Below are 27,146 nucleotides of genomic sequence, written 5' to 3' on the forward strand. Positions count from 1 at the left end.
TACAGTTAGCGAATATAATTTGAAATTATGAAGCAAACCATGCGTCTTCGTCAATGAATCAATCTAAACATTCCCATATCGTTAATGCCCTTTCAAGTCACAGGCTTCCGATTTTATTTAAAACGTTTACAAGTGTAGGTACTATTTATGTAGGTAGGTAGGTAGGCTTAAAGATTGACCGTCTTGTATGTACCTAAAGTTACATATAGAATGAATAATCAAGTTATTCAAATCCAAAATAATACAAGCACATATAGCAACTACATTCAAGAGTTCTTTTAAGCTGTTAGTACCTGTTATTTTTTTAAAGAGATACCTATCTACCTACATTTTAACCATCTTTTTTTTTTTTTTTTTTTAAATCAAAGATCTAGTTGGAGAGATATAAATTGGTAGATAAGGAGTGAAATACTTAAGGATTTCCATGTCATTCTTGCGCAGAGCCATGCTAATCTCTCTCGTTATCTAGTCAGACTTAAGTTTACGTACTGCCGAAGTACTCACTTTCCACAAAAATAAATGCAATGCTTGCGATGTAGGTTTGTTCGTTACCTTGTGTCCCTCAGAGCGGAAATAGAAGCCCCAAGCGGGGCTTCGTCGACTCCTAAGCGGGTACACGTTATTTATCAGCAAGTATATTACCAAAAAAATTATTTTGGAATATTATATTTAATCCGGAACGGGATAAACCGACAAGTTGCTGATAGATACTTGGACAGATAAACCCTACACGTCTATAAGCTTCTACCTTAATACGTAGGTTCTACGTAACACGTATTAAACTATCCGATCCTTTCGTATTCGAAAACACAAATCACTTGAAAACTGAAGGGTATGCCTCCACACATCACCATTTAAGTGTTATACCTAATTTCAACCGTTATTATAGACACACAAAGATTTAAAGTAATAAGTAATAAGACTCAGAAGAGATACTTAATGTAGGTATAATATTAATTAAATTCTAATGGTGACAAGTGCACGCTTTACCAGCTCGATGTGTTTTCTAACATTATGTGTTTTAGTATTTTCATTAGCATAGCCACGGTGCGCGCAGGCAGCCTTTGAAAACTTACACATTACTATTCCGGATCGTTTTTATTTGCTAGATAGTTTAACGGACACTAAATTTAAATATTTATTTCGAACGGCAAAAGCCGTTAGAAACTGTTTTTCAATATAGTCAGCTAAACTGGGGTACAAATTCAAAAACTCACCAGCAGTTTAGCTTCACGACCTTCCAGATGGAAAAACAGCAAGCCAATGAGTTGGAAATTTGTTTTTGCGACAACCGCCAAAAAGCAAACTGCTGTGGTGGGAGTGTGGGAGAGAGAGGGACGTATATGCTAGAAAAGGACAATACGACCGACAACAGTGTTGCCACTCTCAATATTATTATTAGGTTCCGAATAGCGGTACAGTTGTTTAATTTGTATTTATTTAAACTATTTTAATGCAACTTGTATCTTTTCATAAGTTTTAAATGATGTTGCTATAATTATAAGTGCAATATTCCACTTTGTTCGAGTTATGAAAATAAATATCATGCGTTTTGTATTTCTGGCTGTCGATCATTTTTAGAGTTTTGTTTACATTTTACATTGCAAGTTTCAATTAGGTAAGTACAACAATTATGTTTAGGTTGTTGCTTATTTGTATGCTGAATATTGCGTGTGTTTACAATGAAAATACTAAATGCGGATGTAATGTCGACCGGGCGCAAGGCATTCATAGTAAATACCTAGAGAATACGAAGCAATCGGAAGCCGATGCTTGTCCATCTGAAAATCACTCTAATGTAGAAGAAGACGCATCGAGTGATATGGTGGTTGTTCCTGCGGGTGAATACCAACTCGGAACTGATGACGTCATGATCCAAGCTGATAATGAGGGACCTCAAAGAATAATTAAATTAGAAACATTCCTAATGGATAAATATGAAGTCTCAAATAAGGACTTCATGCAATTTGTGTCATCTACAAATTATAAGACTGAAGCGGAAACTTTTGGGGACAGTTTTGTTTTTACATTGTTTTTGAACGCTACATTCAGAGAAAAATTACAAGACTTCAGGGTGGCTCAAGCTCCGTGGTGGTATAAAGTTGATGGAGCCAATTGGAAGCATCCTTATGGCCCTGATTCAAATATTCAAGGTAATTTCTATGCATACATTCTGTTATTTTATTGTAAATATGTGTATAATTGTTTATTATTTTGGTAGAAGTTTATTTATTTAACAGGTCATAGTTAAAAAAATTTAATGCCAAGCTAACTGCAATTTTGATCTTTTGGTGTGGCTAGAGGATAGTTTGTAAAGCTGTTCTGGCTCGCCTGCCTGCTGAGGGGGGGTGAGAGAGGCGGGAAGTGCAGGACTAAGTACCCCTAGGGAGTTAAACTGTTTACTGATAGAACACATAATGAAGTATTAGAACAAATTAAATTATTTTCAGAAAATAATTTAATTTTCTTTTTTATTTAAAGTAGAAACACTACTATATAAACTGAAATAAATGTCATATACTAAGAAAAAGTGACCAAGGCCTCCAGTGCCAGTGTACTTGGAAAAATTCGACCTATGCCACTGTGGCCCGGTGGCCGAATGGCACAGGCACCTGCTGCGATAGCAGAGGATGCTAGTTCGATTCCAGCCTGGGGCACTGGAGGCCTTGGTCACTTTTTCTTAGTATATGACATTTATTTCAGTTTAGAACACATATGTAAGTGGTACAAGTACAATTTCAGACTCAATGGACCATCCTGTGATCCATGTGTCCTGGAGAGATGCTCAAGCGTACTGCAAGTGGAGAGGGGCTCGCCTGCCAACTGAAGGGGAGTGGGAGGCAGCCTGCCGCGGCGGGAAGCGCCAGACTAAGTACCCCTGGGGAGACAAGCTGTTCCCTGATAGAACACATATGTAAGTGGTGCAAATACCAAATTTTTTCAAATATTTTTTTGCAGTGCCGGATTTAGACATTTGCCGCCCGTAGGCTATGCCGATTTTGCCGCCCCTATCCGCCTCGCTTAAAGGTTTTTTAAAGTACTTTCCTGTCAGAGGCGTTTAATTTTATAGTACAACACACCATAGCCATATTAAAATGCATATAAGGTGACATCACAAATGTCACATTCTAGATATAGATTTATTTATATGGGCCGTTTTTGTCACTCAATGACGATGCAACCTCTTTATATTTGCCTGATCTGATCGGTGACCGGTGGGTACCGCTGGGTTTTGGCCATTGAGAATCAAGGTGAGGCATTGGCAGTCAGGCTGGATATAGCTAAGGAGTTTGGTCGGGTCTGGCATTAGTTGACTCTGCTCGAAAGACTATGCTATACAAATGGATCGCTAGCTTTTTATTCGGTAGACGCATATGAGCCGTATAGTAGACGGAAGCTGCTCCGATAGTGTGGACATTACCGCTGGCGTTCTACTAGGTTCTGTGCTATCATTCAATGATATGGTCAGATGGGTCACAATAAAATGTAGTTAGTTAAACGAAAACGCGAGCGCAGCGAGCGCGAAATTTTTTCGAGAAAATAGTAGGTAGGTAAATTTTTAGGGTTCCGTACTTCAAACGGAACCCATAATACCACGAAGATACAAGAATCGACGACCATTCCAAATTTACAATGCAGTCAGATGGGTCACAAATAATGTAGGTAGTTAAATGAAAACGCGAGCGTAGCGAGTGCTGGAATAACATACCCCCGCCTATACGTAACTCCAAGACACTATCCTCTTTTAAACTCCAGTTTAGAAAATATCTCTTTAGCCTGCAATTGTCGTGCTCGTTGCGTCCCATGGATTTCTCAAATTGTCAGACATAATTAAAAGTTTTTATTTTTATTTGCCAGAGTTTTACATGAATTTAAACCAATTTTTCGAATTTTCCGAATGTGACTATAAGTTATATTTATATTTCAACCTCTCAACCCCGAAAAATGTCTTATACTATATATACCTAATACCTATCCTTACCATCATAACAATTAAGCCAATTTGTAACTTTATTAGTAATTATATTATCAGTATTTTTATATATTTTTCATATTAATATGTTTATTTTGCAATATTGTCTGGTTACCACTACCGTTAGGTAATTGTTCTAAACTACCCTCCGGCCTGGGGCTCCACAGAATACCAGCGCTGTGGTATTTATACCAGAGCATATGCTGAGTGGTGTCCTTTTGTAGCCACTATAGCGGCGCCAAATTTTATTTTTGTAGTTATCTTACTCCTTTTTTCTTTTCTTTTTTTCACGTTGCTGGTGGACTTGTCTATTTCTGTGTAACATTTACCTTAGAAATTACCCTGTAACTAGCTTTAAGTGTTTTAGTGAGTAAGTTCTTCTCTCTCTTTTATAAATGAAGTGGCGCTGTATGTAGAAGGTTTTTACAATAAATGACTTTCTTTCTTCTTTCTTTCTTTCTAGCAAGCGCGAAATTTTTTTCGAGAAAATGGTAGGTACATTTTTAGGGTTCCGTACTTCAAAAATGTCTTGACATGACAGAAGGCGGCAAAATTGACAAATTATGCTTGTTATTTACAAATTAATTCCGGTCTACCCTATCTGAACAGCACATAAAATATATTTTTGACCCAAATTTGCCGCCCCCTAAAATCTGCCGCCCCCTAAAATCTGCCGCCCTAGGCTTCAGCCTACTCAGCCTAGTGGTAAATCCGGCACTGTTTTTTTGTCTTGAGCAAAGTTAAAAATATGATTTATTACTATTTAATACTGCCCTCCTAACAATAAGTGCAATAACGGCAATTTCAGGGGCCCATCTAGTCAGCGGCAAGTCACCACCTGCCTCGATAACGTGTTTTAGCATTGTTATGGCAGGTGTCCGGACTTCTCTACAATAGCCCAGTCTCATTGTCCACCCAAACTTCAATCCATAGACGTATGCTGTTCCGTTTTTTCTACAATAGTCCCAATGCCTGCTGCGACCGGTTCATGGGCGTTTATTGTTGCGCCTGTGAACGGGTTCCAGCAGGCGTTCTACATGACATTAAAGCTCTCCAAGGGGCCTCTACGTGTTGGATCTATATCCCCACGCAAGCCTATCAAAAGACCGGGATTTATAGGCCCGTGAAATCCAAAAAAAGTGCAATAACTCATATTAAATTATCCATTAAATAATATACCTTGTTCTCATACAACATGTCACACAAGCGACTGAGATTTCAAAATTAGTTATTGCACTTATCGTTAGGAGGGCAGAATAGTAACATCCTGTTGTATGCTAGATGCCGTGACCTCGTAATGCTCACGGTCCTACTACTAGTACTTATTAAGTCTGATGATTTTTAGTTTTCCGTACAAAACTTTTTTCACGGAACACTTATGGGATCACTTCCACAGATCACTTCGGTCTTGCAAATCAGCTAAATGCGTTTTTCTCAGAGACCTTTTTTTATAATTTTCAATCAGATTAGATTTTTGTTACACAATCAATATTCACCCGAATCAAAATCAACTCTATATCCTACACTATAGGTTCAGATTCAGTGCCAATTTTGGATTTGTTTCTTGTATGGCTGGGCCTTTTATGAGGAATAGGAGGTTGAAATTTTAAACACTCTTTCAGTATAAATTCATAAATTGCCTGAGTTTCTGATGAAAATGCATTGTTTAGTTTAGCCTAACAAACAATTTGGTCGTATATCAAGTAGCTATACGACTCGAAGTATTATAAAAGTAGCATAATTCGTCAATTTGACTAATGATGCATTATGCAACTAAATAGTCAGATAAACTTTTTGTCCTGTAGCAAGGTCGAATATATGTTTATTCTACCGTTTTATACAGCTAAATAGTCGGTGAAACTTATAGCTAGGTACTTGATCATAACAGATTTATATTGAGGCTAAATCTTTTGGTTGTTATCAATTTAATTGTTAGTCTAGCAAACTGTAGTTGTGTAGTAAGTAATGCACTAATTTAGAACTTATGCCTTATACACAATATATTTTTCAGGGCAAACATATGGCAAGGAACCTTTCCCAATCACAACTCTGCAAAGGATGGTTACATTGGCACCAATCCTGTGAACCTGTTTGAGCAAAATGGTTTTGGTCTTCATAATATGGCTGGGAATGTGTGGGAGTGGACTGGAGACTCCTGGTCTAAAGATGCTGTAAGTATGAACACATATTATATATATTTGGGGCATTATCTATGAAAAGGGTTATTGTCGATGGCTCGTATGCCGCGCAGCGTCGCGCGGTTTCGTAAGTACTCGTATTTATAACGGTGCATCGTTAATAATGTCGTAAGCGCCATCGACAATAAGGTCCCTTTTCATTGATAACGTCACATTGACCTCCTCCAAGTTGCCCATAGTGCACGGTTACAATTTAATCTTAAACTTTATGCTTTCCGTAGAAGTTATTGATGGTCTTTGTGTTTGTCTCGTTGCTGAATAATTCCCAATACTTACCTCAATGTCTTAAATACTCAGTTGAAAGCCTAAAACTAATTACGAGTAAATTCCAAACTACAACTCATACTGTTATTGTTGATATTGTTCTGTTTAGCAATTTTCCATTATAATGCCTTTATTTTATGATGGTTTTGACAAACATGCAATATGAGTGCCTAATACATCTGATATTTTGCCTACGAGTTAATCAGTATCAATCAGGGCCCTGTGTGCCCTTATGGTAAAGTATAGACTCCTAAAGATTTGGTATTTCTTTTCAGCCAAAAGAAAAGGTGAAAAAAGGTGGTTCATACTTATGCCATCGCTCATACTGCTACCGCTACAGATGCTCTGCACGATCTCACAACACTGAAGACAGCTCGGCGGGAAATTTGGGATTCCGGTGTGCAAAGTCCGCTTAACCCTTCAACTGCTAAAAACAGTAGGGCTACCGCCAATACCGAAAATCGTCAATTACGGGGATTTTTCTCTGAGACTAATTTACGCCTTCATTGGAGTAAAAGAGAAAGATGCCCACAATTTGCGAATTTCGGTTTTCGCGGCAACCGCTCAGCCACAGATGCGCACGGTTAGTCTTATTAATTATTAACCTTCGTGCATTCCATTAAACATTACAAAGGCGCATTATAATACGGTGAATTTTTTAAATGTTGAAAATGTTTGTATTTTGGAAACCGAATGTTAGTATCTCCATACAAAAATATGGGAAGTTTCAGAATTTTCCATTGCATAAGTTTCGCAACTTTGTCACAAATTTGCGTGGACTCGTATTTTGATATTATATTCGTTCCAATACATTATTACTTAAACGTAAAAAAATTGTATACTACCTACAAAGTCTTCCAAGTATTTTGTCGATGAAATTATTATACCTATTACGTAAATGAATAAACAATAAATTAATAATATATACTTAATTGAAAAAATTAATTAGATACATCCAGTAGGTTTAATTCCACCAAAGAAAATAGAGTGTATAGAGAGTTACTGTCATGGTAAATTATGCCTACATTTACTGCCATCTTTCGACAAAAGATTAAAACTAGAACGCCATTGGACTTTAATCCTTATTCTTTCATTAATAAGTGTTAATTTGTGAAAAATTTATGCCGTCGACTCAACAGTAGGCCAAAGGTATGGTGCAATCTTTTCGAGCGATGGCGCCATAATTTTTGGCCTAGGCCATGAATCTAGTATTAAACTGGATTGGGCATGAGTGGTGGGGATAACTGACAGAACGGGATAGTCTTATGTATCTTTCAGTAGGAGTAGCAGCGAAAGCACTATTATTGTTTGTCCTTGTCACAGTCTCACATTTTATTTGTTCCCCACCTTTTTTTTTGTATTGATAATGGTGGGCAACAAATGAATTCGACCAATCACAGTGTCGCATTTGCGTATGTTTTGTCCCTCACGGAGGCACGCGTATACCACTTCTATAGGATGCTACTTCTATGGCCTAGGCACACTGGTTCATATTTACCATGAGACACTGTCATGATGACAGTAACTCTATTCTCTTTGCCTCCACTATACGTAGAAATACCTACCCAATTTATTAATAAACGAATACTATGTTTACTATACATTTAGGTACCTAGCAACAATATCTTACTGATTGCCAAGGTTTGTGGTTATTTTGATATTTTAAAATATTATTAGTAGGCGTACTTTTATGCCCGAATAAAATGTTTACTTTGATTTGTCTTTTATTTACAAGTCTTTATTTTCTGTTCGAGTAAAGGTCAAGTGTGTTTGTAATTAAGGCGACTATTAGTATCGCACCACATCCGGTTGCGGCGCCAGTGTGAATGGCGAATGGAACTAATGATGATGATGAATAAATGGAATTGTCTGGTTATTGTTTTATAGATAGCGCCAAATGTACTTATAGGTTTTCACCAATTCTTGTTTTTTGGTATTTTATGAACCGGATGGTTTTATTTAAGCCAAATCGCATAGACCGGAACTATAAACAGGAAAAACCTACGCTGGCAACATCTATAAAAACATTTGACAGTCGCCATTGAATCTAGCACATGTAAAAAAATACTGGTGCATACCTACTAGTAGTGTGTGTGTGTGAGTGTGTGTGTGTATGTGTGGGTGGCATGTCACTACGATTTAATATCTTGTTTCAAGTATCTGAGGCAGGAAAGGCATATAGGTAACAAGAAAGGCATTTGTCGCCAGACCTGAAATTTCTAATACTTACTTACTGCCGTGGCGCAGCGACCCGAAGTGGATCTTGGCCTCTGACACTAAGGAACGCCATGCTTCTCTGTCTAGCGCCGTTTCTGTCCAATCGACGGCACCGGGCTTGTTCAGATCTTTCACGACCTCATCGCACCAGCGATACCTAGGACGCCCAACCGGTCGTCGACCATCCGGACGGCCCGAGTACGCTCTCCAAACCGCTCGATCTTCACCCATACGGACCACGTGCCCGAGCCATCGGAGTCTTGAGGCTTTATAATAGACAATGTTTTTAATCTTTGGGGTAATCAATGGAAACAATACATTAGTTTTACTTATAATTTATTTGCGATTTCTTTGTATAAAAAAGAACAACAGGTAAAACTGATTCCATACATGGTTTTATAACTGATTTAATTTTACTAAAATGGCGAGTTCGTTTCCAGCTGATAACATGGTCTGTCAGAACCAAAGAGCACCTGATAATTCAGTGTAAGTACAAAACAAAACGGAAGACTAATAACATATCAAAGGAAGAACATTGACAGCTACATCTATAAAACCCGTTACAAATTTGATCCTATGTACAAATAATTTTGGTAAACTTAAATAAAACATAAATTAAAACAAAACAATAAATAACCAACACAACCCTTTCAACGCTTCGATTAACTTACATTTGCATTGAACATTTGACACAGTACATTTTTTTGTACTCATAATTATAAAATGTAATAATATGTGCAATGTGGGATTTAAATTATAATAAAATTTGAACAATAGCAACTACATCAATCCTTATAAAATCAATTTATCTATTATATCATACCATCTCAATAAATTTTAACTAGGTTTTCATAATTTAATATTAACTTGTTTTTTGTCGCTTCGCCAGTGCTTTAAAATTAACATAGGCAAGGTACTCGATTCGTATATGGTGAACACGGATCTCACGCAAGCACCAAGCATATCGCAAACGGCGGCTCGGCCGTCGGGTAACGTAGAAAACTTTACGCGATCACAAATCTAGCTTTAACGTTATCTTATGAATAAAATATACACCGTTTACACCGCTTAACCGTATGTACACTAGATAAAAATCACATTTAACACTAGGAGCCGGGGCTCGGTTCGTGAACTCGTGACGTCACAGGGGCGCGTCAGTTGCCGGCCGGCAGCACCGTGCGCGCGCGCAGCGTGCCGTTGAGCAGCCCGCTCTTCAGGCTGCCGTTCTTGTACGGCGCCTGCGTCTCCAGCTCCGTCGCCTGCGCCGCCTTGCCGTTCGCGCCGGCCGCCACCTGCCACGGAAAAATACAGTCCAATAACATACTAAGTAGGCCAGTCATATCGAACATTAAATTCGCAAGCTAACGGCTAGTTCTGATTTTTTAATATGTTGTTAGGATCACTACCAGCATTGTAAATCCAAGTTTGCAGCTTCGAAAGACCTGTGCTAATTTTGCACCACTCAAAAAACCGCGATATTTTCGTACTTTTTTTGGTATTCTCTATATAAATCCTAAACTATGCATTTTTTATCAAAAAGGTCTAGGAACTAACTAAAGTTAACTAAAATTGATACAATTTGAGACTAAAATCAACTTTGTAAGTTCAATATTTACCGAGATACCGCTCTGCAAAAATGGGCAATTTTATCCAGTATAGTGAAATTTTAACATTCGGGCAATTTTCGACCCCGAAATCAGAAAAAAATACTTATTTTACGGGTAATTTAATAAAACGATGTTGTAGCAAATGTAATTACCTTTAATATTCAGCAAACAATGATATCGCTTGACTGTGGGTACCGTTTACTCACTAAGCATTTTTCGCAAATTTGCTCTGTTTAGTTCTCACAATGGTTTGAGGGTAGTATGAATTATAAATATTTATTAAACATATTTAAAAGATATCAAAAATAACATTTAGTTAGAGCTGTTCATTTTGAGATAATTCAGTCTAAAAAATAGGCATATCGACGTCGTCTTCAATTTCTTCTGCGATTTGAAGCTTGGCGACGTTGTGACAAGAGACACCGGAGAAAAATTTGCATAACTCTGAGCATTTAAGGCCTGCTACTTTTATGCAGGTACAGCCGCCTCCGCTACAGCCTGTCTTGTACCCGCAAAATTTCAAAAGGACCGGAGGTGCCACTACTTCACTCGTCATTTTTATTGGAATGAGAATGATGATGTTTGGTCTTTTCCCATCCCCATTGAGTTGCATCGTTTTCCACCCCCAACCACTTCTGAATTTGGTGGTAAGTTCGGTAAGCATGGAATGTTGCACCATCTTCCGTTGGAGGTAAACGGGCCAAGTCAACCTTAGCGAAGGCGGCTGTTTTTATATTTTTTTTGTAGCGTAAGCTATGGAGCATGGAGTGTATTTTTTGTGTAGTCCCCTCCATATAAAGCTACTAGGCATTTTGCTCCGGCATCTGCGATGGCTGGGTAGGCTGCATTAGGTTGCAGGAATACTTCAGCTATGGTGATAAGCTCAACGTTCTTCTTAACGGCGCTCCACAGTTTGTTCCTCACATGCCAGAAAAGGGCAGAGGTAGTGTCACACCCAGTGAAGGCGGGGAGAAACAACTCGAATCCTGGAGGAACTTCCAAATCTCCGCGATTAAATGAAGTTGAAGAATATTGTATGGGGCCAGAGTCACCACTGCCACTTTTGACGTACCCTGCAACGATATTCCTCACGGAGTTGTTACGATGCCATATCACCTTGTGCAGTAAGAAACACCCATCTACCACAACAATCATGTCGGCTCCTACTGAGATGCTTTGAGGTAGCGGAGTGAAAGCTGAGTCGAACAACGAACCCTCTTCTGTGAACAATGCCGTGGGGGGTGGAGCTAACTAAGCAGAGCAAATTTGCGAAAAAAGCAGTTTTCCTATTTTTTGGACTTTTAAGATTTGTGTGTAAACGGTATACCAAAGGACTTCAAAACGCTACCCATGAGCTCCATCATCCGACACATGGATATGGTGGGAAAAGCTCTTGAGTAGTTCACGGATTTTCTCTAGGGGGTAATTGCACAAAAAATCCCTATGGGTCGAAGTGTATCCGCAAGGGCCCCCGAATACAATAAGATAAGATAAACGGTATGGTCTAGAGATGTCGTTCTGTGCTTCAATTAAAGGTAGGGGAGACCGAGGAGAGTTGTGACAGAGGAGAGTTGTGACATCGTAAAATTTTTGGAATCTATTAACTAGAAACTAGGTCGCAATAGCGAGCGTTTGTTAGTTCAAGTTACGAGCTAACAAACTCACACTGTTGCGACCTAGTTTCTAGTTAATAGATTCCAAAAAATCGACAATGTCACAACTCTCCTCTGTCACAACTGACCTCGGTCTCCCCTAATTACATTTTCTAGAACATCGTTTTATTATTTTAGCCGTAAAATGAGTATTTTCCCTGATTTCGGGGTCGAAATTAGAACAAATCTTAAAATTTCGCTATACTGGATAAAATTGCCCATTTTTGCAGAGCAGTATCTCGGTAAGTATTGAACTCACAGAATTGATTCTGGTCTTAAATTGTAGCAATTTTAGTTAACTTTAGTTTGTTCATAGACGTTTTTGGTAAAACATGAATAGTTTAGGAGCTATATTGAGAATACTAAAAAAAGTATGAAGATTTCGCGGTTTTTCGAGTGGTGCAAAGTTAGCACAGGTCTTTCGAAGCTGCAAACTTGGATTTACAATGCTGGTAGTGATCCTAACAACATATTAAAAAATCAGAACTAGCCGTTCGCTTGCGAATTTAGCAATTTTTTGTGTTAAATATGACTGGCCTAGTGCCAGTTGCACCAACCACATTTGACAGACTGATCATCGTCAGCCGGCGCGCCCCGCGCCTTTACTATGAAACTTTCCATACATAAAAATTTAGCGAACTCTTTAACGTTCGTAACAGTTTGGTGCAACCGACCCTAATTCATGCTCGCGAGAGGGTGCTAACAATAGTTGCGTCGTAAAATCCTATATGGTGATATTGATGTTTTGTAGTTGGATTTGGTTTATATATTATTGCTATCATATTCAGACAAATAACTACCTTATTTGTCTGAATATGATATCATATCATATCATATCCACAAAGGCAATTACTCCACCGTGACCTTCAGTCATTCATGAAAGACTAGGTCCGATCGCTAATAACAATTTCTATAATCTATAAATTAGTAGATAATGCTTTCAAATATTCAGCTATTTCAGTTACAAAGCTGGGAATGGTCGATTGGTGAATTAAATATTAGTTATTTACGATACAAGTGCGGAAAGTAGGAAATTCGCAACGAGTGGCGATAAATTAAAACACGACCGAAGGGACTGTTTTAAATCGACACAAGTTTCGAATTACCTGTTCGCACGTGTATCGTATAGCGTTTTACAGTACATATGGTCCTTTAAACTTTTGACATACGCACGGAAAGTACCATAATATACATATGTACCTACTGTAAACGGTATTTAGAAACCTTTTATATTTGCTAAGTCCGCAACCTATGTTGCTGCGGATGGGTAGTGTAATTCGCCAGTAACTGGCCGGTTTTAGTAATTGGCCACCAAATGAATTCTATTCCACCTATTAATCCTCCTAAAGCCCAAGGTCCTACCTATAGTACCTATTCAGTTCGATAAAATTTAAATCCTATTAAATTGGAACAGAGTAGCTTTTGCTTTGTTTCGTTTAATTTTCCAACAACACAAAATCAACTATTCGTACACTATAGGTTTAAATTTCAATGGCAAATTTTGGATTTTTCATTGGTATGGCTGGGCCCTTAGGAGGATAAACAGAGTTCATTTTAGTATAAGGTTTCAATAACTAGCCAGCCTTCAATAACGTGAATAGAATTAATTTTTAGTTTAGGGCGACCAATTACTAAAATCGGCCAGTTACTGGCGAATTACCTACCCTACTTATTAAAAACCGGGCAAGTGCGAGTCGGACTCGCGCACGACGGGTTCCGTACCATAATGCAAAAAAAAAACAAAAAAAAAAAGCAAAAAAAAAACGGTCACCCATCCAAGTACTGACCACTCCCGACGTTGCTTAACTTTGGTCAAAAATCATGTTTGTTGTATGGGAGCCCCATTTAAATCTTTATTTTATTCTGTTTTTAGTATTTGTTGTTATAGCGGCAACAGAAATACATCATCTGTGAAAATTTCAACTGTCTAGCTATCACGGTTCGTGAGATACAGCCTGGTGACAGACGGACGGACGGACAGCGAAGTCTTAGTAATAGGGTCCCGTTTTACCCTTTGGGTACGGAACCCTAAAAATTAAACTCCGCAACAAAGACAGCTAATGCTGTCCTCGAGGCATGTCAGCCATACTCCAGTAGGCTAAATAAACCTTACCTTTTGCTTAGATTTGCGGTTGCCGTACGACTGGTTGTAGAAGTCCTTGAACAGGAAGAAGAACATGACCGCGTGCATGCCGATCCACCAGACGAAGGCCCGGGGGTAGTCGCACTCGATGAACAGCAGCTGGAACGCGTGCACCATGATGCCGATGAACTGGAGCTGGAAACGGACAATGTTAATTAGTTTCTTATAATACAATATACCAAGCAAGCAGTGGTGGCCGAGTGGATATGACGTCTGATTTTCAATCCGGAGGTCGCGGGTTCAAATCCTGGCTCGTACCAATGAGTTTTTCGAAACTTATGTACGAAATATCATTTGATATTTACCAATAGCTTTTCGGTGAAGGAAAATATCGTGAGGAAACCTGCATACACCTGCGAAGAAATTCAAAGGTGTATGTGAAGTCCCCAATCCGCATTGGGCTAGCGTGGGGACTATAGCCCAAGCCGTCTCGCGCACGAGAGGAGGCCTGTGCTCAGCAGTGGGACGTATATAGGCTGAAATGATGATGATGACGATGAATACAATATACCAGGGGTCTCCAAACCCCGGCCTGCGACGCGTTCCAATCCGGCCCGCCGACACCCAAAGCGCCCACTGTCCGGCCCGCGGGAGCCAGGCTCCAGGGGTTCAGCATTCATTGAGAGTGGAACTGTTCCTAACAGCAGTAAACAGACACCCTCTCCCGGCGCAAAAACCGACGGTGGCTCGCGCGAAAGTTTTTGAGGGGCAATATGGCCCTTAGGCAAAAAAGTTTGAAGACCCCTGCAATATACTATGTATGAGAAAATCTAAATAACGCTTGTGTTGTTGGTACTCATGGTACTAGACGACGAAATACAGATATAGTCCATAATTGTTTTTCATCGTATTTTCTCGTAAACGTCCGTAATTGTCATGCTACTTCAGGCAAACTCAGTACTTTTTGTATCAAGACTGACTGAAATAGCAAGACAAGTTCGTACGTTTCCGAAAATACATACGAAGGAAAATAATTAGCGTTACATCTGTATAAGTACACGTTGTATAACTTGTATAGTTTACTTGCTAATTATGAATATTCATCCTTATCACCGGCAAGAAAGTTGATCACAGGCGCTAACCAAACCTCGCTAATATACAAAACTACGCAATACGCAATCGAATATGGTAAGTAAAATACTGTCAATTAATAAGTAAATTTCCGTACTAAAGATAGTTTTATTATTATCTGTCTGAAATCTGGTTTTGTTGGCCTTCACACTGCCATTTCATCATATTATAATGTAGGTGCGAGATGTGACATGTCTGTGGTAAAAAGCCACAAGCAGATTGCGATGCGTGCGAACATCATTTTTTTTAAAGGAAGTTGCTAGAACTAAAGCGAATTTTATGCTATGTGAGATTAGTACATATTTACATATCCGAGTAGTCCGTAAGAATTCTTATACCAATAGTATTAAGGTATGAAATAAAAAATGTATTTGTCATCGGCTTTCTGCTGCGTTGACACGCCATCGAAACACTCGAAGCGCCTGACAGTGGAATCCATTAGCTTGGGTTACTCCCACTAGTTAACACCAAGTGGTTACCAGTAACTACTGGGAATTGTTTTCCCACCCTTTACCACTGGTAACTACTGGAAAAAATAATTCCCAGTAGTTACCACCAACTTGGTTTGGTGGGAACTTCCCACTGGTAAAGGGTGGGATTTTTTTAGTACTTAAGACTACCGTTTAACTGACAGCCTTTGTGTCATATTTATAAGGGCCAATTCATAACTGTAAAAATTTAGGTACTTCTTAACTTACACCGACTATGGATAGCTTTTATATACATACATATAAACTTGAAAGTAACGCTTGCAGATACGTCACAGACAAGACTGCGTGTCAAATTCAAACGTAGCTACTATTTTCTAATAACTTTACAAAAGGACATAGTTATATCACTTTTATGTAAAATAATTGTAGTGTAGCAAATAATTTTGGTGCGCTGTTTTATCCGCTATTATTAATACCGTAGGAATGTACTCGTATATGTAATGAAACATTTCGTAAAATAAAATTTACCATTTGCAGACCGGTGAGGTACTTCTTCCACCAAAGGTACTTCCTCACAGAGGGTCCCATGGCCGACAGCATATAGTACGTGTACATGACAATGTGCACGAAGGTGTTGAGCAGCCCGAAGAAGGTGGAGTGGCCTCCGGGCGTGAACTTGACGCCGAACCACACCGACATGGGCATCACGCCGTGGTGGATCACGTGGAGCGTGGATACGTGGTCGTACTTCTTAGCTAACACGAAGAAGATCTGAAAGGAAAATAATTGTTTGATGTACAACGTTCGAAAAAAATAAAGTGTCGGCCATTTATGTACAGTTCAGGCACAAGCCTCAATCGTATGTTTTTTCCTCTTTTTGTACGTAACGCCATACGTAGGTACGTACTAATAGCCATGTCAGATAAACGGCAGTCCACACAAAAGTAGAGTTAGACCAAGAAAAGTCTGCAGCGATTTTGATAGCCCACGCAGTGTTATTTTAAATGTAAACATACACATATAAATAACACTTGCACTGCGTGGGCTAACGAAACCGCTGCAGACTTTTCTAGGTCTAACTCTATGCACAATTGTGCAAGGGTTTCGGCAGAGCGGTAAGCTCTTAAAGGCGACTCTGGTTATTAAATGCTCTAAGGATACCTACCTAGTGGCCTTCCTTAAAGTCCATCCACCTTTGTTATAAGTTGTAATTGAACTATCCTAAGTAGCATTGTTTGCGTAACAACGTAGAGAAGTCTAGATTTTTTTATAACGGAAATGACAAGTAAGTCTTGGAATAGGTATTTGTGGCACGTGTAGATGCTGTCATACATAAATTAAGTAATTTAGTATAAAAATAAGTTTTATTACAGTTAACTACAGCCTACTAGTGCTTGTATAACGAACTAATTACAGTAACAACTGCTTGTTGAAGATGTAATACATATACCGTACCTATAGGTACTAAAGACAATCTAGTATAATTATTAATATATACTTATTATGTTGTTGAAGTCTGTTTTATTGATCGTTAAATAACAACAATTATTTTTAACTAGTCTTTGATATTTTACTTAAGTCGAGAAAAACAACGTAGGAACGTACTTTATACCTATACCTAAGTAAATATGAGACAATTCATGCCAAACAAAGAATGGTTTTAACTTTTATCGGGTATATGTGAAACCGTGAAATTTATTTAATCTATTCTACACTTCAACTGATTAGGACGTGATCTGAGTGGTCAAAAAGTATTATATACTTTAGTTCTTATGCTCGTACTTAGTTGACTTAGTGCCGCCGAAAGTAAATTACATTGACCCAAAATCTACAAGCGATTGAAAAGATATAAAAAGATAAACTCACCGTATCAAAAAATTCTGTGAATTTTGAGAAGTAGTACCACCAGCAAGCGTGTACCATCTGAAAATGTGTTAAGATATATTAAAACCACATATAAAAACAAAATATTGATTGACAATATATTTTATTAAGTGCGTACCATAAAAAATACGCACGTAATTCTTAAAGGAGTTATAAGAGTGAAAAAAAATATGAAGTAAGAAAAATCTAAAGAATTGAAATTGTATAGGTACTTAACTCGAATTATTGGTAGGTAGTTAGAACATAGAAATAATAAAACCAAAAAGATGTTAGAATTTTGGTGCAAGAGAGCGTGCAGTCATTCGTGCATTTGTGGTATTAAGAAAGGAAAATCTACAAGAAGATAAGTTGTTGTCAAGTCTATTAGTGAAAAACGTTTGTGGATAACATCATAAAACTGGTCTACGTGCATATATAAAAATAACTTATATATATAAGTATCTAATACTCCAAAGTAAAGACAGATTTTTGAAGCATTTGAGGCTACATGTTATATTTATACTTCAAGGGCAGGTTGGCCTCATATGTTTTTCAAATAATCATTCAATTTCATATAATCCAAATGCTATGAATGATTCGGGGCTCCACGAGATGACAAATAAATAGGCGTCGTTCAAACAGACACGTAAAATAGACTTGACAACAATCTATTGGTTTGAGAAACGCCAATTAAGAAACGCTAAATTTAAAGTTCCCGGTACACAGGTACCTATAACGAAGAAAGAAACATCGGTAGTGTAAAAATGTGTTAATTCCTCTATTCCCGATAAATAGTTCGTTAGAAAGTTCTGAACGATTTATGTAATTTCCGATGAATATGGACGATGCGACAACACGCATACCTACAAGTTTCATTACATTGCGGGTTTTGATCGGACGGCTGAATTGGGCGTAACCAACAGTCCGCAATGTAACTAAAATCGCATGCGAGTTCGCGCGCCGTCTAAATCAGCCCTATGTCAGAGACTTGGTTCCAAAAATGGAAACCTTTCTTAATAAGCATTTCTCATATTTACACATAAATGCATGCGTTTACATGCTAAGATCTACTACAGTAAACAAATTATAAGATTCTAATTGGAAAATTATATTACAACAAGGGTTCAAATTTACACCGAGTCGTTGCTCTCAGGTCTCTCGGTCAAATAGGTACTTGAAACAATAGGTATATACGTATATATTATACCTACGTTTAAAAGGGAAAGAGGTGCGGAGTGGAAGAGACAAACAGAACAGTAGGGGAACAGCAGTAGTCAAAGAAGGAGGGGGCTAATCTGACAGGATAGTATAATAAAAGGTTGAAATGGTAAATCACCCTCATTGTCTGTGGATGTTTGGAGTAGTCGACGGGCTGACATTGATAGTTATACCTGCCTGTGAACCATCCAGAGATCCCGATCTGAAACAATACACCGACACCTGGCCCTGTGTTACTGGTATATATACATCTTCGACAATCTTAGCACAATAGCCGCATGCTATATCGTCTTCATAATCAACTGTTACAGGTTAGTGTGCAGTATAACTTTGATAACTTTCCCGTAATCCGAATGACGCATGGTGACGCTGCTAATGAACTATTGTTCTATACCACTGAACACGGAATTAACGTGATTTTAACTATAGTAGCCGCGAATCAAACTGAGGACTGAGGTCATATCGCTATCTCTCTCACGACAGCCATGTCCATGCGAGTGCGAACAAGAAGTTTTAGGACCCCGGTCGACAAGTTGGTTTCGCATAGGTAGTTATAGGGTTGATACATAGACAGTATCCTAGCCATACATCTAATCGCGTCAGCGTGCGTCATTTAACGCGCTCTACATCTTATCACCTGCAGTTGAGCTATGAACTGCAAGTTCTCAGTTTATCACCGCGGTAAGTATTTACGTTTATCATTGTACTGAGGACTTGGGTTCACTTTTCAACTGAGTCGTTAATTCAGGCGGCGCGATATGAAAATTGTCTGAACGTGATCGTTGGACCATGTAAATAAATAGCGTCACATACGTGAAGCGGACTGTAGCGTGAATCAACGACTGGCCTTAAATTTTAATTATAAATCTTGCCTTTATTTCAACAAAAATTAACATTTTTCATCTGACGTTAACAATTTGCCGTTTATAAATCAGAAATGCACGACGAATAGTCAATATCAGATTCATTTAACTTTTAAATTGTTAATTTAACGACGCATAATCAAACGTAATCTGACATGGAAAACCATTTTGAATTTGGAATTTAATAGCGCGAGAATACCGTAAAAATTGAAAGGGTTTTCGAACGTCTTTTACTTTTGTTATGCATGGTGTGTCTATTGTTGAAATAAGTGCTTCAAAATCCTAGCTACATTAAAACTACCTATATTTCCAGATAATTCCTGCAAATGTAAAATATTATATTACAGTGCATGGTTAGTAGTATCGTCGCATACTGGTCCCCGGCTACCTGGTAGCCTACTTACTCTCGTAGCCAGGGGGTTGTCCGAGTAGTCCACTGGTTGGCACCTTAAGCTGTAATACTGCAGCCAGCCCCCCATCAAACACTGGCCGTGGGCATTTCAAATTAAATTATCGATTCGATGATTTGTTAATTAGTTTATATAAGTTAAACTTGCAAACTAGTGATAAATTAGGCATACGTAATCAGTCACTAGTTTGAGTTAAATTATGTTATTTTTCTTTATTGTGGAATTAATGCTAATATGTAGGTATGTACTTACACGTAGTGCATATAATTGTTAATTATTAAAATATTTAGCTAAGTTAAATAGATATATATTTTAAAAAATTGGCTTAGGTGTTAGTACCAATTACCTATAGGTACAGGGTGTTTCTTTTATTACGGGTCAGACGAAAGCCAACGATAGAGGACCTTAAATGCTAGCGATTTGACCCCCATGGGCCCCACGGATGAACAGTGAAAATTAGGATTCAAGTTCAATCAAGTTACAATGGTTAAGTTAATTAGCACGGTTCAGTAAAAACCATTAATTATCGCTGAACAATAATAATGTGGTGTTCAAATGAGTAGGTAGTGTCCATAAGATTCTCTATCATTGGCATTCGTTATCTGCGTTGTCTGCACTAGAAGCAACACCGTTTGTTTTTTTAGGTGCATACTTCTCTACCTGGCGGTCTAGCACGAGTTGCGTTCTCGCGCAACTCATGCTAGACCGCCAGGTTTGATACGGAATTCATCAAATTCCACGGTCGTTCTGTATATACATATATTTGTATAAAAATATTGCAATAATAATATCATTGAAGGCCTAATTTAATTGCCCTCTTCATGACCATGACGCAATGTAAAACAAAAGAAACTAGCATTGTTGTGTAAATAACAGTTACGCGGTTATAACACTGATGCGAATCCGCATGCCGCTCCTGTGTGTGAGTGAGACAGTACTACGTATATAGTGATATCCCGCTCGCACACCGCGGTTCGCATCAAATGTGAAGATCTCCTTATACATAGTAATACATATTATCGAAATAATGGGGTTCTTGCGGGAGGTTGACAGTCCCTTATTATTTGCATCATTAAATATAGGTACTTTATGCACATATTAATGAATATACTTTATGATTATGACCTCGGCGCTCCGTAATGCGACGATCTTATATACAACTAACCTCTGCCTGCGGCTTCACCTGCACAAGTCGTTAAACTTGCTTTACTCATAACTGAAACTCTCGTGCTAGATCTCTACCCCTACTTTATCTTACGGGATAAAATCCGAGAAAAAAATAATCCTATAGCCGGCGAGTATAGCCTATCCTTGTGTCTAAATTTATGGAGGCACATACGTATGTGCCTACTCTACATCCAAACATAGAATCATTCACTGTTTAAAATAGCGTACAACGTTTAATCGTCATCAATAATCGAATTTAAACTGTCGTGAGTCATGCTAAGACTAAGCTATTAATACGGTTTAACTGAAGTATTTCTGGTTGTTTGCGCGACATTTTTCCGAGAGCCTAAGTCTACATTTTCAAGCACAAACATGTCGCGCGAGGCTCTCCGAAACATGTCGCGCGAGACTAAAACACGTGAGTTATAGCGTATCATTATAATTAGACGAATTAACTTAGAGCGGGGCCACACTAGCGATTTGCGAGCGAGGCGAGCGCGCAACGACTTCGCTCCATTCCAGTATGACAGTACGCAGCGAATTCGCTGTGTGCTCACGGTGAGATCGTTGCGCGCTCGCGGCGAGAGCGTTACGCACACGCGGCGAACTCGTTGCGCGCTCGCCTCGCTCGCAAATCGCTTGTGTGGTCCCGCTTTTAGTGAATCGTTATACAGTTGAATAGCTTCTACCACACGAGGTACTATCTGCTTCAAATAGGACCCTTGTTGACGATATCTCCGGTCATGAAGCAGCTATCGTCACCGTCATTAAGGTGCTATTACAATGTCACAAGTTTCAACCAGTAATTAGACCTCCCTACGCAGAACAATAGCATTGAGCAAGTGACAATTAACTCAATATGAGAACAGGCTGATCATAGAAACCATCATACGTTTATACAATTGTAATAAGCGTAAAAAATACACGATATACTTACTTTTTAAATAATTTAACCCTTTATAGGACTAGGCAAAAATTTAAAATAAAGAATACAAAAATAAGACCAATATAAAAAGAATACCTATAAATATTTTTGTATTTTTTTCTTATGCAGAATTTTTAGGACTTTAAAGAGGCAATGAGGTTTGAATCGTGTATTTTTTAAATCTGGTATACTGTTAAAGGGTTAAACTAAATATAAAATTTGAGCTTAGGTCTTACCTCATAGAACAACCATGTACTGAACAACACTTGTGAAAAATTGTATACTATTAAAATATTTTTTAAATTGTATGGTTTTCGGTTTTCCATAAACCTTGGTCCTAGAACCTGCAAATAAAAAAAAATGGACATAAGTTTATAAAAAAGTTGCTAATAAGTTACCTAACATGATTAATGTAAAATAATTGTACTATACCTTGACTAGATAAACGTAGCTTAAACATAATATTAATGTAGGTAATGGGGAACTCATCAGGAACCATGGATTTGTCCGGGAATCTGTAAAACAAGAAAATAAAGTTAAATAATAAAGATTTGGTGGCTAGAGTAGTTTTTCCTTTTCCTTTTAATACACCCTTTTCATGGATAATATACACAAGGAAAAGTAAATAAATGGAAACTTATCATTTAGGAAATAAAAATGAATTATTAATGCAGAATTAAGAAACATAATGGGGCCATGCGGACCTTCAGATGATTAGGACGGAACTGAATTATACATTATTAGTACTTGTTAGGTTGACAAAAGCCTGCTTAACATAGGCACATGCCTTAAGGAATATAAGATGTCTTGGGGGACTCAAGTTAATAATAACTTAGTTTTTTTTTCGGCATATTCACATGTACAATTAGGTGTAGTTTTGAAATATTTGTGGTAAGACTAACCAAGCCACAAACTATGAGCAAGACTTGTAGTAAGTACTTTGAGTATGAGGCAACAATATATATACATACTTACTTAAATAGATAATTACATAGTTAAATAAAAAAAATAGTGAATAACACTTAAATAAATGTCCTCAATGGGTTCTTAACCTTTGACTAGCAATTGACAAGTTGTGTATTATAAAAAAATGATTTTCAAAATAAGTGATGATGAGACATTTCTATAGGTTGTCAGTTAAAGGTTATGTAAAAACAAAGTTTTATGAATGGAAAATCCAATATCAGGCTTCTCTAGTAACAATTCTTGTAGAATATTATTTTTATTATATCTTTGCTAGGTATAATATTAACAAAGTATACTTTCAGTGATTAGATTGACTTGAAATTTGGATGTGGATAAATGTTTAATACCATATAATATAAAAGTGTACTCGGATGCAAATAAAACTTGCTACTTAATGCAGTTTTTAAATTAATGCACTAATTAGTACTTTCAGCAGAGAAAAGCCTGTGTTACATATATTATTTTAACAAGAAATTCTTAATTATATTTCAAGCAAGTGTTATAAACTAACCCAAGTTTGTGTGTTATAATATGAATGCAGAAGAGCTACCGGTGGGGTTTTATGGGTCAGCTGTAAATAGAATCTGTCCTGACACACTGAACTGTTAATTTTAGGAGTGGTGTCACACTGTGTGAAAAACTATTGCACTCAAGTGTTTTACTATAGGTATAATTTAATTATTAATGACATTAATAAGAATAATAAGGCCTCTGCTGTTAGGTAATATTTAATTTATATAACTAAAAATTAATTTAAAACAAAATATAACTTATTGATTAAAATGTTTTGTATTGTAAAAAAAAATTGCGCATACTTAATACTAAAATGAATAATTTTATTCACTTACCTCCATATTTATCCATAAATTTATGCATGCGGTCTATATATTCTAAAACTAGCGCCATTGTGTTGATAACTGCAAAATAAAAGAAAACGACAATTAAAAAATAAGGTACTTGATCGTCACTTATTTTACCCGGGGTTTTTAGGTAGGCGGAGTCGATGCAACAAAGTGATAAGTAAGGTTAGTGTACCTTTTAAGGACAAGTTGACTGAATCCAAACACTGAACTTATTTTGCATGGATAATATAGGTAAAACTTAAAGAGTTAAATTAAAGCTATACAAATATTTAGCACAACAGGAAGCAATTAAAGGAATTTTAATAAAAAACATCGCTGGAACTACCCAGCCCGTCAATTTCTTGGCCGATCTGACTGACAGGTGCGGCAGGATGATTGCCACAATAAAAAAAAACTGGAGATTTTAAGGATAGCAATAAAAAATATCATGAACTGGAAAAATATGAAAATAATAATGGAAAATATACTTGGTCAAGCAGATCTTGTCAGTAGAAAAAGGCGGCAAATTTGAAAAATGTAGGCGCGATGGGTTATCGTCCCTTAGAAAATTTGAATTTCGCGCCTTTTTTTACTGACAAGATTTGCTTGACCAGCTATATAAGCATTTTTTTAAAGGAAGGTATTTATAGTCTGTGTCGATTTCCTTCAGTAGAAAATGGGGGTAAATTTTAAAAATTAATGTCGTCCCAAAAAAAAAATTGAATTTCGCGCTTTTTCTACTGACAAAGTTGTTTGACCGGCTATATATAGATGGTCAAGCAAATCTTGCCAGTAGAAAAAAACGCGAAATTTAAATGCCTTCGCACCTACATTTTTCAAATTTGCCGCCTTTTTCTATTGATAAGATCTGCTTGACCAACTAAATATTAAAAATAATACGCATGGCATCATACAATCCTGGCCGCAAACGTACGAAATGACGTGTGCAAGCGAGACAGCGCTATGCATTTGTAGAGCGACGTCTCGTTCTGACCTGTCATTCCGTACAGAAACCGAATGAAAATTCCGAACGTGTGCGGCCAGGGTTACAGCGTAAGCGTGAGCGGGATGGTTGTGCGTGCTCGGGACCGCGGATAACATGTTTTGAAAATTTTAATTTGTTGTAAGTTTTAACAAAAAAATAAAGTACTTAATCAATGAAAACGACGCAGTTATTCGCTAGAGGGAGTAAGCATACTTTTATGTCTCATTCCACCCATGGTTGCATCGTAAAGTCAGCGTTGCCTATACGGCGGGAAACCAAGCATCCGACGAAGGTCCAAGATCACCTTGACTTTGGTAAGGATCCAATAAAATTTGGTTGCTAACCTACTCGGTCAGAAACTACCAAGGTTGCCGTGGTCAGAAACCTTTTTGCCAAAAGTGTAGAAGGTCATAACATAAGACCTTAAGTTAAGGGTGTAGGTACAATGTGTGTAATTCGCAAATTACGGGGATCTTTCTCTTTTACCCCAATCAAGGCGTAAGTAGTACATACCTAATTAGAGTGACAGAGATACCGCAATCTGCGAACGTCAGTTTTCGCGGTTATAGCCCAGTACCTACACATTTTTTGTTACTCATAGTGTAGGTTTTGAAATGAATAGTAAGTAATGCGATATTTTCATGGAAATAAATGATCAAAAAATCCATCTATTCGCGGTTGGTTACCACCCGGTATATCATGAGGAGGCAGCCGATATGAGGACCTACCGTGAACCCTAAACTTCGCAAATTGCGGGTAATTTCTGTTGCGGGTATTTTTATTCTACGCCTTAAATGGAGTAGAATAAAAAGGGGTCATTAACTTCGTGATATCACAAATTATACAGAATACCTACGTGTCTGAGGGCCTACCGCCAAAACCTACCGGGGATCTTTCTCTTTTACCCCAATGAAGGCGTAATAAGAGTGACAGAGATAAGAAAAATGCGCGCAATTTGCGAACTTCGATTTTCGCGGTTGTAGACTCGCGATTAACCTAGTCGAACGAACGAGAGAAGCGAAGCTCTTAAGCCCCCTCCAGACTATGCGCGTGAATCGCGGGCGAAGCCGCGAACGCGAGTGTGGAGTCTAGTTCGCTGATATGCGAAATCGACTCCAGACTCGCGTTCGCGGCTTCGCGCCGCGATTCGCGCACGAGTGTGGAGCGGGCTTTTCGCTGCGTAGGACCTCATACATAGTCAGTTGTCACTGTGACACGATACGAAATGGGACTGACATTAAATTTCTTGACCGCACAGGTGAATTTGACAATGTTTAATGACATGCCATGGGTTAATATCTATATGAAAACTTTAACCCTCTAGTTTATACGAAGCCGTATATGGCAGTTATAATATTGAACTCTATTGGAATCTATTAAACTTCAAATCTAAACAAATATTTTATAATATACACTACAGGCCACCCACAACACACATACACTGAATATTTTCAGGTATTTAGAACTAAATAATAAATCATAGAGATTCATACTAATATTCTGCTCGAGCGTGGTGCGCTTTATACGAATCGCAACAAAGGTTAAAAAATGCATTAAAAGTAAGAAAAGAAGTATAATTTGCTCACCTTATAATTAAACTGTCGAGGCAACTTCCCAAATTGTCTGCACTCAGGCAGGCACGACTAGTGTCTGTGAACAAACAATACAAACTATTAACACCGGTATTGTGATTTGTTATTAAATATACAGGGGCCGAATTATGACTTCAAAAATATGACATCAGTGCATCTCACTCGCACTCATTAGTGCCAGAGATTCACACTTAAGTGTCAGTAATAGAATCTAATTAAACCTCCAGGCACATCTTTGTATAACAAATATTAAGCACGTGATTAGAGAGTGGGTAAACATAATGATCCCCAAATTAATTAATTTTACCTATTACTTAACCTGGACATTCAAATCTACGTAATTATTGATTGCGTAAATGTGAATTGCTGTATTTATTTATAATTATTTGCCCTTTTTAATGGGTACCTCATTAACTAATTTTAGCACGAAAATGTGCCTACTTAGCCAAATCAAAGGCACTTTTGGCAGGACTGTTTTAATCAAATAATTATTTTATCATATAAATATAATAGAATAAAACATCATAGCATATTAAAATAAGTAGATAAAATATGTCTAAAGCGGTGACAGTATTTAGGTAGTAGATATTTTCTCTATTGGGTGGAAGGTACATAAACAGTTAAAATCGTATTGATCAGAGGGGCTACCATAGCCCAGTTGATCTCCATCGAAAACAGCGTTCGTTGTAGATGCAAAGATAAAGGCTTTGTCTTAAAACTAACGATCATTAGGAATATTTTATGTTTTACAGAGACTTA

At 37.7% G+C, this 27,146-nt stretch overlaps 2 protein-coding genes across 4 annotated transcripts in view; one reads left to right on the forward strand and one right to left on the reverse strand.

Annotated features, from left to right (window-relative positions):
* Positions 1-1,429: 1,429 nt before the first annotated feature.
* Positions 1,430-8,151, forward strand: LOC134666001 (formylglycine-generating enzyme). The gene is made up of 4 exons (XM_063523072.1): positions 1,430-2,153; positions 2,743-2,914; positions 5,985-6,144; positions 6,711-8,151. The coding sequence occupies exons 1-4, from the start codon at positions 1,634-1,636 to the stop codon at positions 6,849-6,851; spliced, it is 993 nt and encodes a 330-aa protein (XP_063379142.1). The 5' UTR covers positions 1,430-1,633; the 3' UTR covers positions 6,852-8,151.
* Positions 8,152-8,971: 820 nt separating this feature from the next.
* The window catches only part of LOC134666003 (very long chain fatty acid elongase AAEL008004-like), a 36,168-nt gene continuing 17,993 nt past the window's right edge, over positions 8,972-27,146 (reverse strand). Inside the window, exons 2-10 of one of the 3 annotated variants that reach the window (XM_063523077.1) lie at positions 26,382-26,445; positions 23,817-23,885; positions 22,435-22,517; positions 22,239-22,346; positions 19,905-19,985; positions 17,423-17,479; positions 16,085-16,327; positions 14,025-14,189; positions 8,972-9,944 (exon numbers count right to left, since the gene is read on the reverse strand). In XM_063523077.1, the coding sequence (XP_063379147.1) occupies positions 9,807-9,944; positions 14,025-14,189; positions 16,085-16,327; positions 17,423-17,479; positions 19,905-19,985; positions 22,239-22,346; positions 22,435-22,517; positions 23,817-23,874 (933 nt within the window). In that variant the 5' untranslated portion in view covers positions 23,875-23,885; positions 26,382-26,445 and the 3' untranslated portion in view covers positions 8,972-9,806. Of the gene's footprint in view, positions 9,945-14,024; positions 14,190-16,084; positions 16,328-17,422; positions 17,480-18,755; positions 18,840-19,904; positions 19,986-22,238; positions 22,347-22,434; positions 22,518-23,816; positions 23,886-24,003; positions 24,176-26,381; positions 26,446-27,146 lie in introns of those variants that run through there. The other 2 variants (XM_063523075.1, XM_063523076.1) reach the window with 2 other exon arrangements.

The sequence above is a fragment of the Cydia fagiglandana genome, chromosome 7 (assembly GCF_963556715.1).
Source record: "Cydia fagiglandana chromosome 7, ilCydFagi1.1, whole genome shotgun sequence".
NCBI lineage: Eukaryota > Metazoa > Arthropoda > Insecta > Lepidoptera > Tortricidae > Cydia > Cydia fagiglandana.

Coding starts and splice junctions, on each gene's coding strand:
- LOC134666001 (XM_063523072.1), top strand. CDS start 1,634: ATGTTTAGGTTGTTGCTTATTTGTATGCTGAATATTGCGTGTGTTTAC. Junction 2,154..2,742: donor CCCTGATTCAAATATTCAAG/GTAATTTCTATG, acceptor GTACAATTTCAG/ACTCAATGGACCATCCTGTG. Junction 6,145..6,710: donor ACTCCTGGTCTAAAGATGCT/GTAAGTATGAAC, acceptor ATTTCTTTTCAG/CCAAAAGAAAAGGTGAAAAA.